At 39.2% G+C, this 19,924-nt stretch overlaps 1 protein-coding gene across 2 annotated transcripts; it reads right to left on the bottom strand.

Annotated features, from left to right (window-relative positions):
- Positions 1 to 3,217: 3,217 nt before the first annotated feature.
- Positions 3,218 to 7,440, bottom strand: LOC119496495. Of its 2 annotated transcripts, XM_037783822.1 has the most exons (7): positions 7,312 to 7,440; positions 6,120 to 6,158; positions 5,873 to 5,924; positions 5,290 to 5,468; positions 4,937 to 5,092; positions 4,527 to 4,619; positions 3,218 to 3,758 (listed from the first exon to the last, which is right to left on the bottom strand). In XM_037783822.1, the coding sequence occupies exons 4-7, from the start codon at positions 5,446 to 5,448 to the stop codon at positions 3,450 to 3,452; spliced, it is 717 nt and encodes a 238-aa protein (XP_037639750.1). In that variant the 5' UTR covers positions 5,449 to 5,468; positions 5,873 to 5,924; positions 6,120 to 6,158; positions 7,312 to 7,440; the 3' UTR covers positions 3,218 to 3,449. The 2 variants fall into 2 exon arrangements, with proteins under 2 accessions (XP_037639750.1, XP_037639751.1); XM_037783823.1 differs by lacking the exon at positions 6,120 to 6,158.
- Positions 7,441 to 19,924: the final 12,484 nt, after the last annotated feature.

The following is a 19,924-nucleotide window of genomic DNA, read 5'->3' as shown; positions in this document are numbered from 1 at the left end:
AGCAAAATGAAAAATTATAATACTGTAAATCACCTCAAAGCCAGCAAGTGCACACATAGTGTGATTTGAGTTTAGCTCACATTTCAGGAATCCAAGAATGTTCAAGTGCTTAGAAAACATGATTAACTTTACAATGTTCCTATTGTGTTTTGAGTCCAGATTAAGGGGCGCCACTACAGGTAAATAGGGTAAAAAAATGTTTTACTAATAGATATCGCCATGAAACTTCCCCAGTTGATAGACAATTATTTTTCGCATTACAAGTTTTCTGGAAATGCATGTTCAAGTATTCAAATGATGCATTATCTTATCAAATAATGTGCCAATTTGCATATGTTTCCAGAGCAGAAATCTGAAAATTGGATAAAGCAAGGTTCAAAATTCTTGTTTCAATTCAGGTTTTTTACAGAGGGGATTTTGGATATCTCGTTTTTGTCGCTCCATAAATTTGAAAGTACTGTCAACAGCTGTAAAAAAAAAAAAAATCCATTTCCGCCATGTTTTTAGGGCTAAAAGGAAATTATATATGAACAAACCCCTCTGGAAAAACCTTCAGAATGAAGCTAGGAATGAAACTGGAAAGATTGGTTTATGAAGAGTATGAGAAAAACCTCATTTGAGAAAACCTTTAAGCCTTTAAAGATATATATTGTAAAATAAAAAGACACCACAGGTAAATAGATACCACCATGAAACTTCCCCAGTTAATTACTTATATTAAGACAATTCCTTTTTGTATCACAAGTTTTCTGAGATTGTATGTTTAAATATGCAAATGAGGCATTATCTAGGCTACTACTAACTTTAGGTGAGTTTGATGAACGTAGGTAGACAAAGTGTAGTAAAATAAACACCTAAATGTGTATTTTGGAAGTTTTCTTTCCAGTAGTCTGAAAGACGAAATCTCAAAACTGACCAGTGTATGAAAAACAATGTTTTTGCATCCCATCTCTAGTTAATCCAATGTTTCTGTCTTCCTTCACTGTCAACTAATTTAAAAAGAGCATATTGGTTCCAGCAATGTGCTCAAATCTCTGCCACAGCACAGAAACTGAGAGTTTGTTGGGGCCAAATGGACGAGAGGTTACCATCTTGAACACTAGTTATAGTGTTCTGCTCTCAGGACAGTGTGTTCTCTATAACAACAAAACAAAGCAGAAACAGATTTCATCATTATCCTGCAAGAATATGCCACTTTTTATGTGATTTAAATTGACTGTTGACATGTAAAAAGGTTTGATCCCAGTTCCTAAAAAGTTTACATATGTGGAGATGAAAAGTTCTTTAAGAAAGGTTTTATAAAAAAACTCGACAGGCAATTCACTCCTCCCTCTGTAAAATGACTTGAACGCAGTTGATCAAGAGAGACCTTAAGATCCGAGATCACAGTGACACACTGCTGGGAATCAAACCGCTAAGCACACATCAAACAGCTTTTTAATGTCTTCACCATCATTTAAAACGTCATTTCGTCTGAGCTCATCCATGAGCTCTTAATTCCCCTCTGAATTACAGCAGCTGTTAATGTGTGCCGTTATCTTCTTTTTCTTTTAATCGTTTCCTTTTACACAGTGATTTAATTCCAATATCTAAAATGAAATAAAGACTGAGACAAGCTGACGATGCAGCGCCAGAAAAGAGAAATGTACGGGAAGAGAGGAGGGATGGGGAGATAAGGAAAAGGTGGACTAGAATATTACCTTTTGGAGTACAGAAGCTTTAAAGGGAGTACTGAAGCTTTCCCCTTTCTGTCGTCTCTAACTAAATGTTCACATGTAACACAGAGACCTAAACCTCTGGGCAGTATTTCATCCTCAGTCAGCTCAGACTTACTGAGTGCTGTCTGGCACATACACTGAAAAAAATTGTACTTTGGATCAACTTAAAAAAATTGCTCTAATTTTTTACAGCTAAATTTATTAGCTTTTCTCAAATTGTATTTATGATTTGGTTGAAACCGTAATTATGATTTAATATAAATCAAAATATTTGTTTGGCCAAAGTCAAAAACTTACATTCACACAAAGTAAAAAGATTATTTATTATGAAGACCATAAACTATTTTTTTTACTTTGTTACAACTTAATTTTTCATTATGGATAAAACTAATATTTACTATTACATCCAAGTAGAGTTTTACTTTGGAATAAACTAATTAAAATGCTCTAATTTGTTACATCTAGTTTTATTAAGTTTTCTCAAGTCAAATTTCTGATTCAGTACAAACAAACTAAAATTTTAATTTACCTTAATCAATATATTTTCTTTAGTTGCAAGCCAAAATGATACTTTATCTGTGTCAATATAATAGCATTTTTTGCTTTTTTACAACTTACATTTTCACATAAACAAAAGCTAGTAGAAGTTTCACATAAGATCAAATTAAAAAAACATTTTGTTACAATGTTTAGTTTAGTTTACTATTAATAAAGACAGGAATATTCTCTTCAAATACCTAAATGTTTATTGTGATGTCTTTTTAAAATATGCATCACCTTTTCTGTTATGTACTAAAAAAAAGAAAAAAAAAAAACCCAAAAAAAGGAAACCCACAATGAATTGTGCGGCCAATAAAGCTAGCAAGTATACTCAACACTTGAGGAAAAATACATAGTAACTATAAAATCAAATAAATCATGATCTTTTCAATGTTTTTTAAACCTTATGCAACCTTTCTGTAACCTTAACCACAGATATCTTAACATGTGAAACGGGTTTGTACATCTCTCCTTTAGAACCTGAGATATGTAATGTAATAGCCATTAAGAAATGTAAAAATAGATTCTAACAGTGTTAAAACTTGACTATCCTTTGATAAAATGACCAGAATGTATGAATGTCACATTATTTTGAACCATTACAAATGTGAGATCAAGAGACCCAAAAAAACAACCAAGGAAAAGTGCAGTTCAATTGCTGGGGGTGCAATCTATGAACAAAGCTTGCTCTTTTGTGCATAAGTCAGTTTAAGAACATTACCATTACTAGTACTGAATTGCTGGTCATTGTGAATTTAGCATTATTCACATTTCAGTGTTAATAACAGTGCCACAATATTTATACCACAGAAATAATTCTGTTAACAGGGAAAATCTGAAATTAAGGCCATCTATCTTTCAACTCTTCCACTCCTGATTCCTTTCCCATAATGTCCTGTCTTTGCAGTGAAAAAGTCTTGTCCATTTTGTCCTTTATCACTGCACAGTTGTTTCGCTTCTTCACATCACTTAAAAGTGACAGTCTCTGTTAGGTATGTCGTTGGCCTTTCCACTTTTTTTTTGCTGGCAATGCATCCTCTGGAGCCAGTTTTGAATTAAAGTCTGTTTCTCTCTCTTATTTACAATTAACAATGAAACTCTTCCATCATCTTGGAATGTATTTGAATACAAGCTATAAAACAGAACAAAAAACATGCTGTATCCAAATGTCTTTCTTGATTGATCCAGTATTTAGAGCTTGACACTCAGACTGCACACTTTGCGTGTCATTTTCTTTGGCTCTATCTCCATGAATATTTTCTGTAGTGCATCAAAAGTGTATTTGAGCTCACCTGGATAGCTCAAGTTTAGAGCATAGATGAAGCCAAATAACATGGCACATGCATGTGCGACCGATGGCAACTCATTAAGGACTTCCACACCTTCAAGAACAATCCCAATGTCATGTGGTGGCTGGAGAGGATCCTCCTCCTCCCTGATGACAAACACTGCCATTGTACACCTCTCAAGCTCGGTTTCAGCTTCATCCTTCTGCACAACCTGATAAAAAACAAGACATTTATGAGAAAACGATTCTGATGAAACCACTGACTGATGTACCAATACAAGAAAATATCTATACAAACAATTCTCTCAATCAAATCTCAATAAAAAACTTAAATTGGGGTTCTAGTGATGCGAAAATGTTAATGACTTGCAAAGTCCAGCAGATTAATGGCAGCTCCTCCAAATATTTTCCTCATAGCAAACATTTGACTTTATCGCAAGTAAAGCATTGGTACACGTATTAATAAAAGCTATATCCAAAAAGTTATAACATCTTAAATAGTACAATACAGTAGCATACATACTACTATAAGATTCACTATAATGTTAAAAGATACAACTGCCTTGTGTCTTCATATTTTCATTAATTTCAGAATCTTCAGACACTTTCCACAATCCTATATTTGGATATAATATCCATTTTATGTCCAGGCTTTTCGCTACTCCATCTGCACTTCTGCTGCTGCTCTGAAGTGACAAATATTTCACACTGCAATTAAAATATCTTAATAGGTTCCAGCCAAATATAGCCACACTATATAGTGTTTTACAAAATATAAAATATAAACCAGCACAGAGACTTAAGTCATTGTGTTAGACATATTCAATTTTTAAAAAATTGTGATAATTAATGACCACTGGGGGGGCAGAGAACTCCACAATAATTATACGCAGTCAAATGTACAGTACATGCATGTAAAGTTTGAATATTTAATGTTTTATCTTGTGTATAGCTTAAGTGATTCATGCAAAACTACTTACCAGATACTCCTTGATAAGTTTGTCCACGTCTTCCCCAAGGTACAGAATAAGGCACTTCAGCAGACACTCTCTTTTTTGATTCACCTCGAGGCTCTAGGTGAGAGCACAAACACACGCACATAATGCAAAACTATACTGTCCAATTTTTCAACTTGAAGATGCAACCTGAAGATTCAAACACTGCACAATGCAAAAATGGGAGTTACAGTAATTGTGATTTACAAATGCTTTGAGCAAACCAGTTAAAAGGCCTGTCAAACTGAGAAGACAAACGTAGTACATCTTCCAACGTGTAATCTAACTCCACAATCAAATGTGTTGACAAGATGAGCACTATTGCGTCTATTTACAATGTTACTATTTATGTGATATAAGGCAAATGTTTATGTATTGTATGTACCAGTACATACTTGATCAAGAACTTTCAGTATGTTCCGGGTCTTCTCCCTGACAACTCCTCCCTTGTTTCTGATGATGTCAATCAGCTTGCTGTGGTGCTTGTCCAAGGAAGTCAGGAATCGCGGTTGAAGTGGAACAGTTGTGATCCTCATGAATTCAGCATTGACCTTTAAAAAACAAAATAGCACATGCAAATGTTCTTGCATTACATGTTACATTACAGCTGTGTGGTGCATGAGATTTTATTTTTGATATCAAGGGCCAAAACATGCATTTTAAATTGGTTCGGCTCCATTTCTTAGCAGGTTTCTTATGATAGGGGATAATATTATTTATTTTACAGGCCACCACTGAAGTTACTTACCTCATCCATTGTGAACAATGCAGGCCATCTCTCTTTCATCTCTTCCACTCCTGATTCCTTTCCCACAACGTCCTGTCTTCGTAGTGAAAAAGTCTTGTCCATTTTGTCCTTTATCACTGCACGAATAACTCGCAACTTGGCTGGCCTTTTCACGGCCATGGCAGCCCATCCAAAAGGATCTAGTAAAAGCAAGAATAAAAACAGTAGTGTTAGTTGGAGTGAAAAAATCGGCCATTAACTTACATCTGATTCATATTCACAAATTCATTGATTCACAATTCTGGTGAAAAGAAGTTGTTTTTGATTTGTGTTTATAATTCTTAAAATATAATAATAAATAAACATGTAAAAATACTGATATGAAGTGAACCTGCCAATAAATGTTCATACTGTCATGTAATTTCCACTGCATTACTAATTCAACTGAAATTATTGAAATTGCATTTATATACTACATTAGTAAGTTGGCCTATACATCTGTGGTAACTTATTCTCTAAAGTGCTGTATTTCTATTTTGGGTTTGTCATTCCTATTTAAACATACATGAAAATGATGTTCACTGTTGTTCATTTTGGGACTTACCAAATTCAGCAATGTGGCTAAACTGTGACCTTTTCAGGAAACAACAGCAAACCTGTAAACACAAAGCAAAAGGTGAGATTTCACATTTAGTTTTTTGTTGGGATAGTCAACATTGTCCATAATTGTCACAACAGATTCTAATTTAATAATTAGGCCTTAGACATACTAGTGGTATTACAGTATACTGCATTAACATTGACAAATGAGAGAATGTGATATGAATTCTTCCTCTTTAATCGATACTCACCGTCTAGTACTCAATCCATTCTCATCATTTTTGATTATGCTTAAAAAGAGTAAAAGTAATATTCATATGAGTTCACAATATTTATATTACAACATGTTGTTTCAAGAGCAAAAAGAGCAAAGTCACCATATAAACTAACATATTCCTCTTAGCAAAACGGTAACTCTGGATTAAAAAATGTGTAGGGCACAGAAAATTGTCAATCACCTGTCGTACTATCAATCCCTCCCTGTGTTGCTTATCTAAGCAGATTCACTGCTTGGAGGGTACCCTGATAGAGGGAGGTGGGGGTCTGGAGGGTACCCTGATAGAGGTTGGTGGGGGTCTGGAGGGTACCCTGATAGAGGGAGGTGGGAGTCTGGAGGGTACCCTGATGGAGGGAGGTGGGAGTCTGGAGGGTACCCTGATAGAGGGAGGTGGGAGTCTGGAGGGTACCCTGATAGAGGGAGGTGGGGGTCTGGAGGAGCTGCATGGTTTTTCTGGCCTTTTCAGACATGGGATACCTAACTTTTAAAATAAACGAGGTTCCATGCAGTAACCAGAGAGAGAGCTGAGGCTGTAAACAGACCGGCTGTGGATGAGAGACGGCCGGTGAACGTGCGTCACCTCCGTCAAATTACGTTTTGTTTGTTAAACACAAGTTTTAATAAATTGATTTCGTTTTTACTCCAAAGGTTTATGACACTTACAGTAACGTTCATTATGGTCGTCAATTCAGTAACGTTAAAGTGTCCGCGGAGTTTCACCTAGTCCTCCTCACCTGGCTCTGCTGCTGCTGCAGCTCTCTGTGTGTCTCTGTGTGTCTCTGTGTGTGAGAGCGGCGGAGGAGCCCAGCCCCGCCCTGGTAGAAACATGTCCAGACCCGCCGGCCCTCTACCCTTCTCCCGGTCTCCCGGTATAACACAGCCATGCCTCTCCCGAGCACTTTTCTCATGTGAAGAAAATGACTTTAGCTAACAACATTAGCATTAGCATTAGCTCCAGTATTGACTTTGCACGTGTGAAACGTTGGTAAAGAAAGGTTTCTCTCTACATGACAAATTAAAGCAGATAACCTGGTTCAGCTAGTGTTAGCTAACACCCGCGCAAAATACAAGAGACAGTGTAAAATAGTTGTCCATCCTGCCATTAACCATAAATGTACACGGAAAACACATGTGCCCCTAAAAACAACACAATTTATAATTCCTACCTTGTTTAAAAGAGTTTTCTTGAACAGCAGTCCTCCTCTCTGTTGAAGCGAGGTAATGGCGGACAGCAAACTTCACGAAGGAGCGAGCTGATGTGACGTCATGTGGTCACGTGACATGAAAATCTCTGGTTTGAAGTGAAAATACTATTTGAGTTAAATTATTGCTTTACTAATCTCCAGGGGGAGTATTATTTGCTTTAAAGCAAAGTGAAAAAAACTGGTTTAAACCAGAAAGCATGATTTTCAATCAGACCAATATAGAAATGCACTTTAAATGAATGACACAGTCGTTGCACTTTTTTCAGTGTACAGTACATCACAGCAACAACACTGACCTGCAAAGTCATGTCCTGCAAGGGTTTTATCTAAGAGGATTGAGCACATCCTGTTCCAAGACAGTTAGGATACATGATGATGTATTGTTTGTGTGTAATTTAACACTAAATACAGCTGTGACTGGCAATTTCAGCTGAGTAGAGTGAGGACACACAGATGGAAAATACCAAGATACTGGATATAGAGACATGAGAGGTGACATAGAGAGACAGGCCTCTCTCATTTTCTATCATTCTCTACCTTCCTCAGTCCAAGTCAGTTTGGCCTCGTACTCCCATATATTTCTGATTAATTGTTTCTTGGTAGCGACCGGTAATGCCTATTCAATGGCCTGATAACAGTCAAATTGGGTGCAAAATGAAGGAGAGGTGTATTTTTCTTTTCCTTTTTACTTTACGAATATGCAGTTCAGTAAGTTCTCTTCATTCCCAAGCATGGTCGCTGCAGGCGACTTTCCCAAAAAGCTCAGTAACATTATAAACCCTTAGCCCTCCATCCACTGAACAATAGACTGAAAGAGATCAAGGCACTAAATCTGTTTGGGAAAATCACCCCTGCTCTCTCTCACCCTACCGGACTCCGAGAGGTGTCAGTCTCACTTGTTTTTTTTAAGGTTCAGTATTTCTTTTCGTTCTCATTACATTTCTCCCTCTGACATGAAAAACACATGTTTGAATTATGAAAAATTGCTAGCAGATGCCCCTTGTTAACAATCAGTTGGACTATTTTCTAGTGGAGCTTGAAACCATTTTTTTTCCCCTCAGAACTGCATCCATGACCTGAAACAGTAGTATGAATATCTTTGGAAGGTTTTTTTTGCATACAATTTTGAGAGAAACCTTTGCAGTGGTTTGAAATAGTGATCAAAAGACTTCTGAATACCATGCAATCTTCTTTTCATCCTCTATATTCACTCAGAAGCAGTTCTTCTTGTTCAAAGCATGTGGGAAACTACAAGTAGCATAATGCCACTTTGCAAAGTAGATTGGTTCAAGATTCTTTCTTTCTCTCTGGATAAGATCTTACATGCTGCGTGGACGTTCCCGGTGTAGCTGTCCAGGGGCAAAGCAGGCCCTCGAGGCTGTGACACACTTAAGCTTTCGGGACTGCTGGCCCGCTTTGGTGTAATTCTAGACTAAACACTCAGTAAACCACAGCGGATACAAACATTTTCTCAGCCAGCACAACACTAGTGTGTGTGTGTGTGTGTCTGAGTGAGAAGGACAGAGGAACGGAGAAGGAGACGTGTAAACTAAAGCTTACAACTCTGTGAACTCCACTGAGGGTGACAAATCCCTTTATATTTCATATCATATCAGTTAGTAAATCATCTCATCTTTTCAAATATAATGTAATTTGTATAGTATGCTTCATGGGCACTGGGTATTTTGAAACTCGATACAGGTTCTTGTTGTAAATCAAGACATAAAGTCGCTCATTCAGAAAATATTCACACTATCAATCAAACTAGACATAATCGATTCATTTTGACGGCTTTTCATCACTTCCCAGTTCTTCTGAAAGTTCTTCTGACTTAGATTTGGACTGCTGGAGATAAAAAAGGACACATTTCCACATCTGGTTTGATATTTCAACCAACAAAGCCACACTGCAGCGTTGTTTTTATGTTGTAGTTCATCCTGGTCTCTTTGTGGATACTTAAATATCCACCAGCCATCCATCCATTCATCTAATCATCCCTCCATCCATTCCTTCTTTCTCTCCTCCCTCCTATGATATAGACCAGAAATGTTTTGGCCTGGAATCTGCCTTTGCTGGAGAAACCGATGCAGAGGTCGCTGCTTCAAACAGGCGTACGGTTTTACACAGATTCCCATGATGCAACATCACAGTTGGCCCCACATTTTAACAAATCAAAGGCGGATAAGTAACGCTGAGTGACATTCACTGCCTATTAAGTATGCAAGAAGAGGAGTGGTGAACGTTGTTTAGAGTGATGCAATGGTGCAGCAGATTTATTAAAAACAAAACACCACAGCCACACTTACAGTATTAATACCACTATACTATACTCTACTACTACTTGACTTGAGGAAATAGGTGTGAAGTAGTTGGATCTCATGTCTGAATGGGGAATAGACAATTTGTGAAATTCTGTTAATGAAAGAAATGTTTTCTGACTCATGCAAACTTCCCAGATTCCCTAAACACAGCACCGTGAGTAACCACAGATTATTATTTCTAAAGAACTACCACATTTCTTTCTTTTTGAGGTAAAAGAAACTGAAAATATACTGAGAATCTTATAAACACAGAGTGTAGACAAATTACATTATGTAAACTTTGAACTCTGATGTGAAAATGTGATTTCAAAATTTGTGCTGATTGAAGGCTGATGTTGCTCTTCTTCTTCTTCTTCTTCTTCTTCTTCTTCTTCTTCTTCTTCTTCTTCGACCTGTGGACGTTAAATCAACGAAAGTCAGTGTCCTGTTGCTCACGCTTGACCGTGTGCACACGCACCTGAATATGAGTGAGCATCGCTCAAAACAGTGAGGCGACACACGTCAGCTAAAAGCACAATATCACTCTATATTTCACCTGCTTGGCAGTAATGTTAGCTGACCAGACGAAGGTCTGATCCTAGTGTTGGCTTTTCCTGCTTCAGCCTCCCGACCGCGGCCGGAGGGAACAGGGGAGACACCGGAGTTTTGGTCTGAGACCATAACGTTTCTCTTTGCGGAGCCCCGTCACTTCACAAGACACGGGAAACCTCTGTTGGTCTGGAGGAGCTGCAGCAGTTATTTCTGTACAAACGTCCACTGTACATTCACTAGATATTCTCAGAGCTAAACTAACTCTTCTGCAGTGTGGAGTGTGCGCGCATGCACTTGAGGTGGAGCGAGCTGTGAGTGAAGGCAGGCAGGCAGGCAGACAGAGGAGCAGAGGAGCAGAGTACAGCAGAGACTCCGGCCCTGGAGATCAAAGCTACGGTCTCCCCCGCGTCCTCCGACCGCGGCCAACACTGTTTAACAGACGGGCTTCACTAAATAGAACTTTGCGGTTTTGGTGCTTCCGTGTAGTTTGTGTCGGAGTCTGAGTCTGAACAGCGTAGCCACACGCGAGCGCGCATGGGACACCGACCCGGATTGATTTATACGTGTAAGAAGTTACAAACAGTCCCTTTAATTAACAAAAAGTTACTCGGTGACTCTCAATGCTATTGTATCGTCTACATATGTTTGTTTGTATGTATTTATTACACACGTATTTCTTGATACAGTCATTGGAGTATTATTTATTACATTCTTAAAGGAATAGTTCAGCCTTTGCACGACACACTTGAGTCAAACCAGAGCACCTTCAGCCGTAGACTGAGACCACCGAGGTGCACCACAGAACGCCACAGGAGGTCTTTCCTACCAGCGGCCATCAGACTATATAACTCCTCCCCCTTCTGCAGGAAGGACAGCTGAAAACACCGGACACTGACAACAACAATAATATCAATATCATGTGCAATGCTACTACTTTTTCCATTCTCGTGTGCAATATCACTGTTCTTTGTGTGCAATATCACTGTCCATCATGTGCAATGTTACTTCCTTTTCTGTCTTTTAGCTCACTTTACCTTTTTTTGTTTTACTTATCTTATTTACTTATTTTACCAAATGTATCTTACTTTATTGTTATTTCTATTAGGGCACTGGTGCTAGAAATAGTACTTTTTATTTCATACACCTGAACTTGTTGTAATTTTGAGCAATCTCTGGCACAATAATTTCCTTCAGGATTAACAAAGTTCTATCTTATTTTATCTTTTCAGAAATGTGTTTATTTGTTTTCTTACTGAGAGTGAGATGAAGAGATGGATACATCTCTCGTCTGTATGCTAAATATGAAGCTACCACACAAATGGTAGGTGGACTGCATTTATACAACTCTTTTCTAGTCTTCCGAACCACTCAAAGCGCTTATTTACACCACATGTCAGCATTCACTCATTCACACACACACTCATACACTGATGGCAGAGGCTGCCATACTCATTCAGACACCGATAGCACAGCCTTCGGGGGCAATTTGGGGTTCAGTATCTTGCCCAAGGACACGTCAACGTGTGAACTGGAGGGATCGAACCGCCAATCTTCCGCAGTACCTTTGAGCCACAGCCGCCCTGACAAAAACTGAATACGTATTTCCTAAAATGTTTAACTTTTCCATTATTTACTCCCCTTCCACATTATGCCCTATAGATCATTTCAACCTGTGTGCATATTTTCGTGTGTGTGTGTATACTGTATGTCCACATGGGCATTAGTGTGTAGGCACAAGCAACTGGTTTAGCACAAAGACTGGAAACGGGGAAACAGCCTGGCATTGACCAAAGGTAACACAATCCGCCAACCAGCACCTCTGAAGGTAACATGTTAGATCTCGTTTGTTTAATCTTTGAAAAAACTGAAGTGTAAAAACAACACTTTTATGAGGATTATGTGCCAGACTATTTCTTGGCTGGTTGCCTGGCAACTGGTCCCAGCCAAGGAATATGAATGTACATAACCCCCCTACCAGGTGCTGGTACTGTAGGCTAGCTGCTTACAGTCTGCCTGCTAAGCTAAGCTAACCAGTCTGTGTGCTATAGCTTCGTATTTACTGTACAGACATGAGAGTGATATCAATTTTCTCATCTAACTCTGGACAAAAAGCGAATGTGTATTCTCTTAAATGTTGAACTTTTACTTTATTTTTTTCCACTTACCCATCATCCCCTAGACCATTTCTACCTGTGTGAGTTCTGTATATGTCCAGGTCCACATGTGCATAAGTGTTGCAGTAGAAGGCTTGGCTTTTTTGCAAAGTACTGTAGGGTAGTGCAGTTTACTTCACAGAGTCATAAAAGCAGTCTTCTTACATAAAGACTCAATATCAGTCACGTATATATACACATCTGAAACGTAAATACATGTACACTGAGTCATAGTCTCTCAGCCAGTTGACTTTCAGTTTGATGTGGCTGTTACCGACAGAAAGCTCTCCAAACATCAGCTGTCGAGGGTCTGCAGTCCCCCCTAAACACACTCGCCCACTATGAGGAGTCATTTATTGGTAATCACGTGTGCGAGAGTGTGTGTGTGAACGTGCTTGTGAAGTGTGAGTCCTCATGCATGTGTGTTTAACTGAGGGAAGTGGAGCAAGTGTGTGTGTTTGGGAAAGGGGCTTTTTGTTGTGGGGGTTGCTGTGTCTGAACGGTTTCTCGGGTTCAGCCCTAACACCAGCAGACGTCATGACACCATAATCACCCTCAAACACACACACACGTGCACACGCACACGCACACACACACACACACACACACACACACACACACACACACCCCTCAACGCTATGACAAGAACCTGCAAAGGAAAATAAAAACATTCTGTACTGCAGGCGGGGAAGTCCCATCTCGGACAGGAGCTCTGGATAACTGTCAAGTTTCAGAGCTGCAGTCTGTAACCCAGAAAAACATTCGTCATGGTAGGACGTAAAAGTTATGAACTCCATGTTGATCCATTGTGGCATACAGTATACTCTATATATACAGTATACCCATCTGTTTTTGGTCCCTTAGATAGTGGCTTTTCATATATATAAATATCTTCAATGTGAATTGTGGATAAATGTCCATAAATCAGCTTAGAAAAACAGCGCTCTGTGTCCTGGGAGTGATCCAGTGATAGCTGTGCACATCTATTGTTACAGTGCAAACAGCAACTGCTGAATTGCAAAAAAAAAGCTCATCTCCATGACAACTTTTTAACCATGATAGGAGCCCTGTTGGGGGGGGGGGGGGGGGGGGGGGGGGGGGGTCCTAATTAGAGTGTGCCTCTCAGCAACACATCTAGGACTGCCGCTGAAAGACACCATTAAAACTATTGACCAAACTCATGTACATCTCAACTGTACTCTAACATTAATGAGACTGTGTTCAGACTGACCTTGCAGTGTGTAAAAAAAACACACACAGCCCCCTCATTCATTTCAATGAGACCACTGCGTTGGCACAGTGGGGTTGCTGATGCAGCCACTGTATAAAAGCAAGGTTATCTAGCAAAACTAAGCAAAAAGAGAGACTAATATAGAGACACTGAGAGTGAGGTTAAAGCTGAAAGGAGGAGATTATAATAAGCACATAATGAGAGATGTCAAAGGGATAGTTTGGGTGCTTTGAAGTGGGTTTGTATGAGGTTCTTATCCGTAGTCAGTGTATTACCTACAGTATATGACGGTCTGCACGCCCACAGTTTGCAGAAGTAGACAGGAGTTACCACACAGAAGCAAAGAAAGAGAGACCAACCTAAAAAGAAATCTATTTTTGTTTAGTTTAGTTGGAATATTTTCACTGCTTCACCTTGGCATCAGATAGCCCTTTTCAACGGGGAACTATATCCATCTACACTCTCACCAAAGCCACCAATCTTCAACCTGTAGTTTTACCTTGCATAACACACGAGTTGCTGGTTTATACCGCTGCCTTGATCGGTTAGTTTGTTCGTGTTATTGTGTGACTTCGGTTAGTTCAGATTTACCAAAGTCACACAATAGCACAAACAAACTAACCGTAAAATTACTGTTTTTTTCAATGAAGTCTGGTTGCTTTGGCGAGAGCATAGGCTTCCAATCCCTGTTGGAAACACAGACTGTATAGCTGTCTCACAGCGAGGTAAACCTGCAAACATATTCTAAATATAGCATATACTTGAACTGATATTGCTTTTTTTAAGAGGGCCTTTCTTTTAGGTGGCTAAAATACGTTTTGCTGCTGCCCCCGTCCACAGCAGTACATTGCTTTGCTTCCGTGCGGTAACTCCTGTCTGCTTCCCCAAACTGGGGCGTGCCGACCGTCATCTACTGTAGGTAATACACTGACTACGGAGAACTACCTCATTCAACCCCACATCAAAACACCCAAACTATCCCTTTAAGAGAAACCACTCTCAGTCTAATTTCTCCTGTCTCTTTGGGTGGCCCTGGGGAGGCACTGAGATTTAAATCACGGCTGTTTGACTGATGTTACAGCCTCTCACAGCCACTCTCATGAGCCTCAGCCTGGAGGATGTTTAGATGACCAGCAGCAGTCATAACGTGCTGAGCTCTGCTCTCTGTACTTTATGGTTTTCTTAACGGCAACCTCTCCTATAAGAACAATTAACTCCTCTTTTCTCATAGCCTTCATTTAGGTTACCATCACCAAAAATCACAACAATATTCAGTAAATGTCATCATATTATATGATTGTTGGAGTGAAATGAAACATCTTTTACTTGTAGGTCATGGTAGTAATTATGCTGAGTGATGCTTTGCTGTTTAATGCTGTGAGAATTATTGGGTCCTTGAGCTCGGATGATCCAATGAACAAGCATCGGTTACATGATGTTAATAGCAGCTTTTCTTCAGTTTTTTTCTTGTGCTTTGGTCTTGTTGCAAAGATAGCTGTCCACTTTGAGACAAATACCTCAAACCATAAATGTTTAATATCAGAAAAAGGCCAAAACCTTTGCAGGATACATGCAAAATACCAAGTTAGAAAGACTGATCTTATTCTGCAAGTGATTCGTCCTTACTTGTTTTTTTGTCGCTTTTCAAGTAGCTGGAAGAGTGAGCAGAATTCAGAGAGAAAGAGAGAAAGAAGGATTAAGTTTACTGTCCTCCACCCAAAACTGTTTAAATGGCACATTTAAACAGAAATGCCTCAGAAACAGTTTCTTTCTTGCTTTCCCTTTCACTCACACGCAGACTAAGACACACACAAATGCGCTCCCCAGGTGATACCTCCGACTCAGCCTAATGAGGTAATGTTTCTAGGAAAGGATGGAGAGGTTGGAGAGGGAGGGATGGGGGTGTCTGGGGTGTAAGAGAGTGAGAGAGTGAGAGAGAGAGAGAGAGAAAGAGAGAGAGAGAGACCCTGGAGAAAAAGTGTCCCGCAGCTGTGTGGCTTGCATGTGTTGTGTTTGACGCCAGATAACAATGATCTCCCCCTTTGAATTCATCATCAGACCGTTTCAACTCAGACGCTCCCATTGAACATACAGCACAACGCAACCCCTTAATGCTTGGTCACCCTTCATATGCAATTTCTTCCATGTTACTGCAGCAGAACTGGGACATTGTAGTGGCAGGGGCAGTAGTGATAGTAGTCATCCTCCCTTCTCTTCTGTCCAATTTTACCCTAATCCCACACACTTCCGGATCCGAACATAGAAAAGGCAGCTTCATTTAGATCCAACAGAAACCTGATCTGTGTATCAGCCCTGGTCTGGCCCAGATCTGTGGAGGGAAATGTTAGAACTTGAGTGACAGGGATTAGTGAAGCTAGTCTGAAGGAATGCTACTGCTGCCCATGCCATCTATTTGGGATGCGGGTTTACTACAGATAGGATAAAGGTACTGGGAGGACAGGAGCAGACCATAACTGAGATCAGAACAGTACAGTAAATTAGATTGAAGAGGACCTACTGTACGTATTAGGCTCATTCTCAGGTGCATACTTGCATTTAGTCATGTTTATATGCTTTAATGTTCAAAAAACACTTTATTTTTCTCATACTTGCTGTGCTGCAGCACCTCTTTTCACCCTCTGCCTGAAAAGCGCAGTCTGCTCTGATTGGTCAGTTTACTGTTGCCGAACCAAACTCTTCGGACTCCGCTCCAGCTCCGCTCTAACCCAAACCTTCAAAAAAAACATTAACTACCAGACAAGGGGAACCAGAAGTGCTAAAATGCTAACTCATTTCCGGGTTTTACAGGACTTATTCCTGTAGCACTTTATTATGCAAATGTGTTACTTGGTGACATCACCATGTTACGGAAGAAAAGGCAGGACTTAAAGCGAGGCATTTCAGGTAGTTCTGCAGCAGTGTTTCTGTGGGGGAGAGTAACTCCCTTTGGTGTGGACTTTGTAACTTTGCAGACCTTTTACATGCACAACAACTATATAACACACTAAAGGAAATGGCACAAAAGCACAATAGGTCCTCTTTAAAATAGAACACCACTAAGCATCAGAGTGTGTCCCTGAAAGTCTTTACAATACCTACATATTGTGGGACTGTATAGGTTGTGGGTCGCTAATATACTCCACGTTTTTTCAAACATTCCCTTTAAGACTAAATTAAAGCTACAATGTTCCCCAGTGTGTGTCCTTGAAACCCTCAAACCCAAACATCCCTGCACCCCCATTCTCAGACTCACCTTTTAAACACGGCTGTGTGTTTACACAGTGAGGTGATGCATTTTGGGACTGCTGTGACCTCATGGTCTTAAAACAGCTGCTGCTACGATAATGAAAGAAAACACATGCACGTACACACACACACACATCACAGAGAGAGAAAAAATAGTTTTCACTGTAATGCAGTGTATATGGAGGGTGGGAAAAGGTTGCTGTTTTTGCCACTGGACCGTTGGCAGGACTCATAAGGCTTGAAGCTGCAGAGAGCATGAAGTGGTTGGATTTCCTCATGCCACCAATTCCTAGCCTTCAATTTAAAATGCTTAAGGTATTGATAAAACACTTGACCACCACTGCAGAGACCCAGCTTCGTAGTTTCAACACTATTAGCTGATTCAGTTGTCATGGTTACCACCATTAATGCTGCTTTATGGGGAAAAGGTACACCTGGTGTTAGCAAGTACAACACTTTAATTTACTCTTTAGAAACTGCATAAATCACAACTTTAACCAACAACCAATGGTTATTAGAGGGTAAAGCAGTAGTTAGCAGGTTGCACTGGTATAGCATTGTTCACAAAACAACCGAAAGTAATATTTTTAGCCCTATGTGACAAACACGAGATATTTATTTGACAGGAAAACTATAAGAAGGCTGTTCCTGTACTGTAAAACGAAGTCCATTTAAAGTCTAATGTTGGCTGGTTCTGTAAATTTCAGACAAAAAGGTCCTTACTTGGTATCACTGGGCTGTAATTGTGTTTGTATGAGCTTTCCCTTTCTTCCCTTTACTTCTATTCCCTGAAACACTATTACAGCATTATCACCCTCTGGCAGGAGTCTTGTCTTTCAGCAAACTGTTTTTTTGTGAGATGTGTCTCTGGGCGGTTACCATGGCACCGCATACACACACACACACACTGTGCAGCTGTGGCTGACAGTTGCCGAAGTGTGATAAATGTGCTGATTGCTCCCTCTGGTGGGCTGAAGTTAGTCTCTATTACAGTGAAACTTGTGCACATGCGCTGTGTTTATCAGATAAATGCTGAAGATTATAAGATAATCCTTTTATGAGCAATATTTTGAGTAATATAGTAACTTTTTCTCAGGTGGAGTTGGCAAAAGTAAACACGTGGTAATCAAGATCACTACATCATCATTCCTTTTCTGAGCTTAATGATCGAAATCCGACCTCTGACCTGCACGTAAGAGCTCACCTTCACTCACAGGGTGCGTCTGGAGGACAACACAGAAATAAATAAGTTTGGGGAAATAAATAGGGAGGAAATTGCAAAGGGAAAATAATGCATAAATAAATAAATAAATAGATCCATAAATAAATACATTTAATAATTAATAAATACATTTTAAAATACATTTGAAATGAATAAAAATAAATGCCAAAATAAATTAATACATTTAAGTTAAATAAATAAATAAAACGGAAAATCAAATAGAAGAGTAGATAAATAGGGGAATTAATACAAAAGGTAAATAAATCAAGAAGCAAATTAAAACAAAAATATAAATTTATGTCACATCGGTTGATCAATTGATTAATGCATATATTTATAATTTAGATTTTTATTTTGGTATATTTAATGGCATATTAATTTATTTATCAAGTAATTTATTAAATTATTTTTGATTTTGGCAGGTTCTGCCCTCCAAAAACTTAATGTTCCATCCCACTGATACAACGGTGACTCATCCACTCAATCATTCCTGTTGAGAGAGACAACAGGGTTAGTCTCTGCTGCCAGTTGCGTCTGTGTCATAACAACATAATGCAGTTTCCCACTCTTAGTGATCGTGTTCTACTTTAGTATATTAGTCCATGAGCCTGACCCCCAAAATTTGGCTGCCGTGCCACTTTGGTGGGATCATGTCTCATAGTGATTATTTCAAAGGTCTATGTCCCTAGTGTTGGAAAATGCACAATAGCATTGCAGCAATGATAGCTTTATATGTGCTATCACTCCTTTTTTCATCTCTCCATCATTATAATTTTTCCATCTTTTTTTGCCAATTTACACATAGATCCAGTATAAAAGAGGGTAACCAACACACAATATCATGAAGTCATATATCATTGTAAAACTTAGACTATAATCTATCCATCTGTCACATTGTCATGACACTGAGATCAAGAGAATTTGACCTTTGACCTCTAATGCTGCAATGGGGCAAATTCTGAATGCCACTGCAAATGCCCTTATAACTAGCTTCATATATATATGATGTGCCCATGGATAGTTCCAGCATAAAGAGCACAATTTAGTTGGCAACATAAAAGCAACATTTCTTATCAGAATAAACTTAACTTTGTGCAGTTTGAATCTGATAGAATGTTCAGAACTTTGCATTGAATTCTGTTATTGGAGCAGTTGTAAATGGCTTTCTAAGCAACAGAAACACAAAATAAGACAAAAATGTTATCATGCATTTTCCATCACTAGGGACACAGACCTTTAAAAAATCACTGAGACATGATCCTTCCAAAGTGGCACGACCAACCCCCTGGCTCATGGACTATATAGGCTGCGCTTGTTTCAAAGTTTGATTGAAAATGAATATGCTGAGTCTTTGCCATACATCAGGGTTTAGTCAATTGATGACCCAGTGGTCGCACAGGTGTTATATGTTATTCTGTTATTTACTTTCTTCGCAGACTCACATTTTTTGGAGCCAGTAGCTAGATCATTTTTCTATTTTTCAGTTCAGTGATTCAGAGTGTCCTGTTGTACTGCAGCACAGCCTGGCTCAGTAGTCTATCTGTAAAAACTTAGAACTAAACTTTAGAGCCAAATCAAAATTTGTGTGAAGATCATTGGCCAACCTGTGACAGCCTTCTTTCAAGCAGCTCACAACAAGAGCTTGCTCAGACTGGCCAACAGCATCTCTTCTGATCCCTTACATGTTTTAAATGGGGAATATCAACTTCTGCCCTCCAAGAGACTTTTCAGAGTCCCTACATTTAACCGCATCAGGCTGAAGAACGCTTTTGTCCATCAATCCATCTTGTTGCTAAATAATAATGAATGTGCTGCTAAGGAGATGTAAATCCAGAGGACAGATGGTCATTTTGTAATGGGTTATGTATGA

This window comes from Sebastes umbrosus, chromosome 11, assembly GCF_015220745.1.
Source record: "Sebastes umbrosus isolate fSebUmb1 chromosome 11, fSebUmb1.pri, whole genome shotgun sequence".
In the NCBI taxonomy this organism is placed as follows: domain Eukaryota; kingdom Metazoa; phylum Chordata; class Actinopteri; order Perciformes; family Sebastidae; genus Sebastes; species Sebastes umbrosus.
This window is presented reverse-complemented; position numbering and strand designations above follow the sequence as displayed.